General features: G+C 35.5%; 1 protein-coding gene across 1 annotated transcript; it reads right to left on the bottom strand.

Annotated features, from left to right (window-relative positions):
• Positions 1–2,890: 2,890 nt before the first annotated feature.
• Positions 2,891–7,352, bottom strand: LOC113078813 (thiamine transporter 2-like). Its single transcript, XM_026251127.1, has 4 exons — positions 7,305–7,352; positions 5,240–5,843; positions 4,134–4,391; positions 2,891–3,281 (listed from the first exon to the last, which is right to left on the bottom strand). Exons 1-4 carry the CDS (start codon positions 7,350–7,352, stop codon positions 3,055–3,057), a joined length of 1,137 nt encoding a protein of 378 aa, XP_026106912.1. The 3' UTR covers positions 2,891–3,054.
• Positions 7,353–10,172: the final 2,820 nt, after the last annotated feature.

Genomic DNA, 10,172 nt, shown 5'->3' with positions numbered 1-10,172 from the left:
ATATATTAGGAAATTGATTTAATTGTAATTTCCAGGCCTGGGAATGTCTTGAAAAGTAAGAAAATTTTAGTATCATAGATAATATAAAAGACACTATTACAATTTGTATTCTATTTTTAAATCACCAAGTCTGGAAACACTGATTAAAGTAGTGTTTACAATAAGTGCAGCGCTGTTTTGTTTCCAGAAGCGCCACCTGCTGTCAGAGAGTGAACTTGCATTTACATTCAGCTTATCTGCTTTTTGTTTTGTGCGGATGTTTTATGTAGTATAATTTCACAAAGCTGAAGACAGACCAATATGTTTTAGTTTTGAAATGATTTAATCTAGTTTATTTAATCAAAAAATGCTCATGTAAGATCTTTGTTTGGCGCTCATTTCAAACGGCTACAGATAAAGGCAAGTTTGGCCTGTAATAGAGCAAATAAATCTAGTTCATGTACTAATATTTTTATTCTATCTTGTCTCTTGCTTAAAGTAAGAAAAAAATATATATATATATAATATATATATATATATATATATATATATATATATATATATATATATATATATATATATACAGTCTTGTTCAAAATAATAGCAGTACAATGTGACTAACCAGAATAATCAAGGTTTTTCGTATATTTTTTATTGCTACGTGGCAAACAAGTTACCAGTAGGTTCAGTAGATTCTCAGAAAACAAATGAGACCCAGCATTCATGACATGCACGCTCTTAAGGCTGTGCAATTGGGCAATTAGTTGAATTAGTTGAAAGGGGTGTGTTCAAAAAAATAGCAGTGTGGCATTCAATCACTGAGGTCATCAATTTTGTGAAGAAACAGGTGTGAATCAGGTGGCCCCTATTTAAGGATGAAGCCAACACTTGTTGAACATGCATTTGAAAGCTGAGGAAAATGGGTCGTTCAAGACATTGTTCAGAAGAACAGCGTACTTTGATTAAAAAGTTGATTAGAGAGGGGAAAACCTATAAAGAGGTGCAAAAAATGATAGGCTGTTCAGCTAAAATGATCTCCAATGCCTTAAAATGGAGAGCAAAACCAGAGAGACGTGGAAGAAAACGGATGACAACCATCAAAATGGATAGAAGAATAACCAGAATGGCAAAGGCTCAGCCAATGATCACCTCCAGGATGATCAAAGACAGTCTGGAGTTACCTGTAAGTACTGTGACAGTTAGAAGACGTCTGTGTGAAGCTAATCTATTTTCAAGAATCCCCCGCAAAGTCCCTCTGTTAAAAAAAAGGCATGTGCAGAAGAGGTTACAATTTGCCAAAGAACACATCAACTGGCCTAAAGAGAAATGGAGGAACATTTTGTGGACTGATGAGAGTAAAATTGTTCTTTTTGGGTCCAAGGGCCACAGGCAGTTTGTGAGACGACCCCCAAACTCTGAATTCAAGCCACAGTACACAGTGAAGACAGTGAAGCATGGAGGTGCAAGCATCATGATATGGGCATGTTTCTCCTACTATGGTGTTGGGCCTATTTATCGCATACCAGGGATCATGGATCAGTTTGCATATGTTAAAATACTTGAAGAGGTCATGTTGCCCTATGCTGAAGAGGACATGCCCTTGAAATGGTTGTTTCAACAAGACAATGACCCAAAACACACTAGTAAACGGGCAAAGTCTTGGTTCCAAACCAACAAAATTAATGTTATGGAGTGGCCAGCCCAATCTCCAGACCTTAATCCAATTGAGAACTTGTGGGGTGATATCAAAAATGCTGTTTCTGAAGCAAAACCAAGAAATGTGAATGAATTGTGGAATGTTGTTAAAGAATCATGGGGTGGAATAACAGCTGAGAGGTGCCACAAGTTGGTTGACTCCATGCCACACAGATGTCAAGCAGTTTTAAAAAACTGTGGTCATACAACTAAATATTAGTTTAGTGATTCACAGGATTGCTAAATCCCAGAAAAAAAAATGTTTGTACAAAATAGTTTTGAGTTTGTACAGTCAAAGGTAGACACTGCTATTTTTTTGAACACACCCCTTTCAACTAATTGCCCAATTGCACAGCCTTAAGAGCGTGCATATCATGAATGCTGGGTCTTGTTTGTTTTCTGACAATCTACTGAACCTACTGGTAACTTGTTTGCCACGTAGCCATAAAAAATATACTAAAAACCTTGATTATTCTGGTTAGTCACATTGTACTGCTATTATTTTGAACAAGACTGTATATATATATATTCATATTAATAACAATTGTCCCATTTGCTTGTAAAAAATATGAACAGAATTGATTCAGTCATCAAAAATATTTGCAGGATACATGCTAATGTTTTAAAATATTGTTTTCTTTAATATTATCATTACTAAGTCGCTTTGGATAACTGTGTCTGTTAAATGTAAATTTACAAAAACTAAGTTCTTTTTTTTTTTTTTTTTTTTTTTTTTTTGCTGTGGCACTAAAATTGGTTAATGTATAAATAAGAGCTCATATCAAAGAGCTGATTTTATATTTAAGTCATGGCCAAACTGTATCTCTTTTAAAGATATCTGGAGAGAGGGAATTAATAACTTTAGGGCATGATACTTGTCTTTTATGGCCACCATAATTAAATTAAAAATGTCCTGGAAAATGATTCCTGACAAAGAGTCGGAATATATATATATTAGTAGGAATTAATGTACATACTGTATAGATTGGGTATATATATTTTAGTTTTAAAAGAAAAAATGAAATAATTTGATTTCGGTCAATGCTATTTTATTTTAAGCTATTTCAAGCAAAAATATTTTTCTTAACCTATGCAATGTGCACATTTATTTATAGCATCTACTCTTTATAAACTTTGCCATGCTTTGCATTGACGCAACTTAAAACAACAGGTCTCGGAATTTGGACTTAGCATTCCAAAATCTTTACCACCAATTAAGATGAAACCAGCAAGGGGTCAGATAAGGTAATGTACACTTTCATGAATGTTTATCATGTAATTATGCAATTAATTTGAAGCAGGGATAGGTTATATTCAGCAAAAAGTCTGTCCATGATAACATCTAACTTGATTTCTAATAAATATAATCTGAGCAGGAGTTTAAAAGAAGTCACGTATTTTGAACAGGACTTGCATGGCGATGGTGATGAGCAACATGTAGAGGCTCTTAAAGATGATGTAGCCACAGTAGCAGACCCAGATGTTGGCGCTGAAGACCATTGCGAAGAGTGCGCCACCTTCCAGCGCCGAGAGCGTGCCCAGAGCCACCTCACCCCAGCGAGACCAGTCAACAGATGAAAAACTGATGCCATACGCCGCCGCGGCACCTGTGGTGCAGTCATGTCCAGTGAGAAACATTCAAATACACTCTAAAGCCCTGTAGTTTCAATTTAGTCATATTTACTTAACTGGAGTGGTATTACATTTAATTTCTTTGTGAATGTTAAGTTCAGTAGTAAGTATGCTAGATTTTACTTGATAATAAGTTGTAATTGATATTAGAACAGTAAAATCTACTTAAAATTGATTTTTTCAAGTAAATCTTGGAAGTTCTTTTCAGTGTAGTGTGAATGAAATTTGAAAGTACTACATCTGCCATGTTGATATGGTCATGTGACCTTCAGTGTGTCTCTTTACTGCCAATCACAAATCCTCTCCCATGGCCTCATGGGATAGTAAAATGTCCATTAAATGCACAAATGTGGGTACTTTTCACCTACTGTGTATTCAGACATCCTAGGCCTGCTCTTTTGGCCTACTGTTTTTCACATTCTGTATAGTAATGTTGATTTCGGATGCCAAGATGGATCTTAAAGTTAGGTTAGATGCCATTTAACAAAGAAAGAAAACAAGGCTGTGATACATAGACTTAATTACTCTTTACAGTGGTACGCACTGTATTAATGTCCTAGATCACATTCTTTTCACAACACACAATTTTCAAAACTGATTGATGCAGTTTTTGTCTACTGAAATCTTTTTATTTTCTAGAAACTTTAAGCTGAATAGTCTGTTAAAACATAAGTGCAATCTATTTAACACACTGCACTTCTATCCCTCAAAGCCTTGTTTCATTACTGTCTAAAATAAAATATGGTTCTACACTGACTAAGATCTATATTGGGCATATTTTCTAGATTTAACTGAGTTCATAATAAATAAGAGTCCTGTCTACTCACCTAACAGGTTTGAGAGAGCCTCCACTCCTCCATTGTAGACCGCGAAGTTACTAGACGGCTCCACATACTCCCACAGCAACTGGACGTAGTTTATTATCTGGTAGTAGCCACCGGTAGCTAGCGCCCACCACGCTGACCAGACAAGCAGTTTATTTGAGGAGAAACACTGCAGGAAGTCCCACACCAATCGGAGCAGAACATCACCACAGCCACCTGGGATATCATATGGACAGCAGAATTGCACCCCATTTAGATTTTCTAGGAATCAGCTTGCTGTACTTCCATTTCATTGATACTTTAAACATGGAAGAAAATGCACATTTTAGTTATTGATCCACTTTTTTTTCAAGATCCAGAAAAGTATAAAAAGCATTGTCAGAATAGTCCATCTAGTGGTTCAACTGTAACATTATGAAGGGACAAGAATACTTTTTGCACGTGAAGAAAACAAAAATAATTACTTTATTTAACAATTTGTCTTCTCTTATTTATTTTTGTTTTCTTTGCGTACAAAAAGTATTTTCACTGCTTCGAACCACTGATAGCCGAAGGAGTTTTCTGAAGATGCTTTTTATACTTTTCTGGACCTTGACAGTGTATTTTACTTTGCAGTCTATGGGATAGTCACAAGCCTCCCGGTTATCATTCAAAATACCTTTAATTGTTTTCTGAAGACAAATTAAGCTTTTATGGTTTTGAAACGACATGGAGGTAAGTGATTAATGAAAAAAAAATCATTTTAGGGTGGAGTAACCCTTTAAGTTCTTGGTTAGACTGTAAAAGCAGAATACCGAGTTAAGGAATTTTCCTCATTTAGAAGCTTATTACCAACCAGCAATTAGCAACTTTTTCATGGCATAAATGCTTGAAAGAAAATTACAATAATGGCAAAATATCTTAATCACAGACCTTATTTCAGACATTTAACCAAAAAATCTAAATAAATGAAAAACACTGACTTTGGGACGATGGAGACAGAAGTGCAAATAGCACTTATTTTACATGGTTTAGGACTCATTACTGCAGCACTCATTGTTTAACCATTTGGTTTTACCAATATGACAGGTTCAACTCATTAGTCCTACCTGACCTGGAATTTTTTGCACTTCTGTTATCACAATTACCAGAACCTTCCGGTATTGGCTGCAGTTGTTTGGATCCATTCAACTCTACGCCATCTTTTTGGCCATTGTTCTGAAGTTCCTCCTCTGTCTCAGCATACCCTTCACCATCAGTCTCTCCACTAGCACTCCTCCTTTGGTGGAAGAACATACTTGTCTTGGGCATTGGGAGAAGAATGGAGGTGATCAGTGCAATGGCAGTGAGAACCAGTGTAAACACTAGAATGTAGTTATAGGACATCAGTTCAAAAGAGACTAGGATCTGGCCCAACACTGAACCAGCGGTGTTGCCCAGCAGCTGGGCTGTCCGGCAGTATGAGGTGGCTTTCAGGTAGTGCTTCAACTCCACCACACTGTAGAGGTACGTGAAGTAAGCAACGTCGCACGATGTCACCAATCCGCTCGTGAACTGTATGGCCTGCATCTCTGGTACACCATTACACCACAGCAACATCGCCATGGTGGAGAACAGGACTAAACACTGGAAGACCACCACAGGTTTGTAACGTAGCCACTCTGTGAAAAGGAAGACGGGAACCAGCACTGCCAGGTACGAGTACGTCCAAACCGGGAATATCTGATTGGTTACCTTTGGTAAAAAAAAAAAAAGATTTATTGCACAGATCAAAATTAGTAACAGAGCTGGGTAGATTACTTACAAATTGATGTCCATGACTAAATATAAATTAGATTATGAAAACCAGAGGTGTCATGGCCATTCAAAGTGATATATTTTATGGCATGACACCCATATCTGGGACTTAAGTAAAAAAATAATTTTATGTGTAGTTAATAGATTACAGTATTAGTCTACTTTGCCCATCACAAATTATAGATCAAATAATTTATAAAGGTGTTTTGCATTTGTGCACATACCCCTAAAAAAAATCATGATGCCCCTGATGAAAACTGTTAGTAACAGTGTATTCTGACTACTTTTTTAGATTACTTTTATCGATTTTTTTTTTACATACCATTTAACACCATATTTATATAAAAAAGCAAGAGAAAGAAAATATATTAAATTTTTAAAAATCAATGTTGTAAGATGCATTAGGGTTTTCCAAAACTATGCTTAATGAAAGAACTGCAGTAGGTTTTTGAGTTGATAGAAAGCTAATAATTAACTTAATCATAAAAATGGTTGACAATCCCTGTGTTTCAAACATGGTCTAATTTGAGAGGTGCTGTCTCACCCAAATTTAAAAGCATGGCTAGGAATAATTTTAATATGGGCATTATATAGTGTGAATATATTCAAATCCAAATGGTATAACACACAGTAGGATTTTTTAGAAAGGAAATATAAGAAAAAGAGTGATTTACTGCCATTGTGTAAATAATATGTAATAATCATGGAACTCTTATGGAAAAGTAATTGTAATCTGATTATGAACATTATATGATGTAATATACTCTAATTACGAGTACTTAAGCATACAGCAACATGCTCATCCTGATGGGGTGCACATAATAGCTGGTGATTTTAACCAGGCATGCCTAAAGACTGTTCTTCCAAATTTCACATGTGAAGCATGCCATCAGAGAGAGAGAAGAGCATAGCCTATTAGATCATGTATATTGCAATATTAAGCAAGCATAGAGGGCATTGCCACAACCACATGTAGGTCAGTTAGACCATCTGTCACTGCACCATGCCAGCATACACCCCTAGTGGAAGACAAACAAAGCCCATCAGAAGACTGATCAGCACTTGGACAGAGAGAGTGGAGTGTTTTTGAAAATCAAGACCTGGGAGAATATACACATGCTGTTCTATGATACATCTCATATTGTTACTGAGAACGTCACTGTTAAAAAACATCTTCAGATGTTCCCAAACCAAAAACCATGGATGACGAGAGAATTCTGAACTCTCATACATGACCGTAACATTGCATATAGAGCTGGGGATAGAGTTCAGTATTGCATGGCCCAAGCAAATTTGAAGAGGGGCATTAAAGCTGCCAATTAAGTCATACAAACAAAGGATTGAGGGTAATTTCCTCCATCATTTGATCCTATCAGTTTGCCTACAGAGCAAACCCACTGCACTGAGGGTGCCATTGTCATCGCCCTCAACGATGCACTTAATCATCTAGAGCATGCAGGAAATTATGTAAGGCTGCTTTTCATAGATTTATAGCTCAGCCTTTAACTCTATCATTCCTGATATCCTGATAAATAAATTACTGAACCTGCAGCTCCCTCCTTCTACTTGTGCTTGGATAAAGGACTTCTTAATCAATAGACTACAAACTATGAAATTTGGTTCTCATGTATCCTCCTCTCTTACACTCAGCACAGGATCACCCCAGGGCTCTGTGCTGAGTCCGCTCCTGTATGCTCTCTATACTTATGAATGTGTCTTCTAAACCCATCACAAAAATAAAATGATGAAGTTTGCAGATAACTCTCCAACAAAAGATAATCAGTTGTCCTCTGCCCTCCCTAGAGGAGATCTACAGCTCCCAGTGCCTAAAGAGGGTTAGGTCCATTATGTCAGACTCCTCCCACCCAGCCCACCACCTACAGTATTTGATTCGTTGCCCTTAGGTAGGCTCTTCAGATCGATTAAAACTTGAAACCTTCCGTCAGGGACAGTTTTCTTTTCCATGAGCCATAAAACACTAAATAATCCAACAATTAATTATTTATGGCTATGATGCTACTTTTTGATATTTTTAAACCTTTTTTTCTTTCTGTAACTTATGTCATGTCCTATTGTGTTTTAATGTTGTGTGTGTGTTTTTTAAGTGCACTAAATGGCAGTTGCACTATAATCTTAGGACAATAAAGGACAATAAAGTTGTTGAACTGTACTTGATTTTTGGAATCAGATTACACGTAATCAGTTACTAACTAGCTCTGATCAGTAAGTATATCACAACAACTGATTAATGCTAAAACTGCATATAGACAATTTCTTACCATATTTACTAAAAAAAAAAAAAAATTAACATCTGAATAATAAATATATAAAATAACAAATTATATTATTTTTAGATTAAATATAGCATGTCACACTGCTGTAACTTTTAATATATTAGTTCTAATTTACTAAAGAATGAGAAAATATATATATGCATATTGTATAAACAATAACATGTAAATAATATTATAAATAACTAATAATTATACATTCAAATTCATTTATTTATTGTAGTATGCCACATTGATGTTGCTATTTAAAGTGCCTTGTCGACTTGCCAAATATAAATGTTGAAATAGTATCTATCCTCTGTATATTTTATAACAGTATAATATTTTTTAGCAAAAATCTAACTCACAATATATAGAAAAAATGTATAGGCCAAATATATAATAATATACTATATATATATATATATATATATATATATATATAGATATATATATATAGTAGATGTTAGCGTGTTAAAGGTGGTTAATATACCTGTTCAGTGGTTAGGTTCTTGTCTGGTCCAGTTAGGAACGGGATGAGAAATGGTTCTAAAGGCCTTACTGTGCTGAAGAACCCATAGATGCATAACAGACAAGTTGGATATTTCCAGTCCCTCATCCAATGCTTGAGACACTCCATCTCCATTTCCTCCGGTTGGATGATAGCCTACAGTAAATTTATTAAATGTATGTTATTTTCAAAAGAGCACTATCTTTGCATGCACTGTTTACCTTATCAGGTGTGTGAGATATGTTTTTCATTGAAGTACTGTTCCTGTCTTGAGATAATAACCATTCACTCTGAGTGCAAGAGTCAGTTTCACTGTGTGTGTGTGTGTGTGTGTGTGTGTGTGTGTGTGTGTTTGAGTGATATGCTGTAAATGAACAATCAGTGTGCAAAGTTCTGCTTAGATTATTTTGATTACTGCTTCATTACTCCAATACTATTATTAACCAGAAAATCAAGCCTTGATTATTTATTTAATACTATGCAGTATTTATTTCTTTTATCAATTAGTGTTTAAGATTCACTGCTTTAACACATTTTTATTTGACTCGTGTCTTTACAGTAAGTAAAAGTTTTTTCTTCAGATTTTCTTCTTTGTAATGGGGACCACAGTTATTTTATTTTATTATTTTATCATATTATTTGTTTGTGACCCCCTCCCGGATAAGCGGTGTAAATGGATGGATGGATAGTAGTTATTTATTTTATGTATTTTTTTTATATTTGCACTAATTCTTTAGGGTTTTCATTTGAATTCCTACACGCTGCTGATTCTGTCGAACTTTTATTTTGAATTCCTACGTGTTTCTCATGCTTCCTGTTTCCAATTGGTTTCTCGTGACAATCCCCGGTTTGTGAGAGAACACACCAGGTTTAGAAAAATACAAACGTTAGACTTTAATTGCTTTAAAACTGTGCAAAATTTGTATCAAAACAGACGCGTCAAACAATATTTAAATAAATAATTTTTTTTAAAGTGTCAAAATGGTATGACAATGTTACAACAAAACGCAAATAAGTATTGCTAATAAATAGCATCTATGGACATTTACCATGATAATACTTACGTGCACTAGATGGCGTGTTCACTGAAAAAATATAAAAATGTATTGTCATGGTGCAACGTTACATTAAAATAAGATGAATGTTTGTTTGTACATATGATAATTTCATGGTTAAGTGCTTTTAATCTGTTTAGTAATCAACTAATTTAAATGTATTTTTCCAGGTGTGAAATTATGGAGGCAACAGATTCCAGATCGTGGTGCAGGAGAAGCATCTGAAACCGACTCAGATGATGAAGTGTACATCACCTCTGCTCCTCCTGTCCATGCATCCTCATCATCATCATCAGGGATGAAGGTGGCAGGAGAGGCCGTCCGAAACCGACAGCGAGGATGAGGAAGAGAGAGCTCGCAGACTAGCCTCTGAAAGCCATCAACAGATGCTCCGCAGAGACCTGCCGCCTCTCATCGTGATCAGAAACAC

Source organism: Carassius auratus, unplaced genomic scaffold (assembly GCF_003368295.1).
Source record: "Carassius auratus strain Wakin unplaced genomic scaffold, ASM336829v1 scaf_tig00026611, whole genome shotgun sequence".
Taxonomy (NCBI): domain Eukaryota; kingdom Metazoa; phylum Chordata; class Actinopteri; order Cypriniformes; family Cyprinidae; genus Carassius; species Carassius auratus.
The sequence above is the reverse complement of the archived record's forward strand: the minus strand, read 5'-3'. Positions and strand labels throughout refer to the sequence as shown.

Excerpts from the sequence above, each read along its gene's own strand:
- LOC113078813 (XM_026251127.1), bottom strand. The coding sequence starts at position 7,352 with ATGATTAAGTGCATCGTTGAGGGCGATGACAATGGCACCCTCAGTGCA. Across the intron at positions 5,844-7,304 it reads ACAATGGCACCCTCAGTGCA|GTAACCAATCAGATATTCCC; the intron begins GTGGGTTTGCTC and ends TTTTTACCAAAG. Across the intron at positions 3,282-4,133 it reads GGCTCTCTCAAACCTGTTAG|GTGCCGCGGCGGCGTATGGC; the intron begins GTGAGTAGACAG and ends ACTGCACCACAG.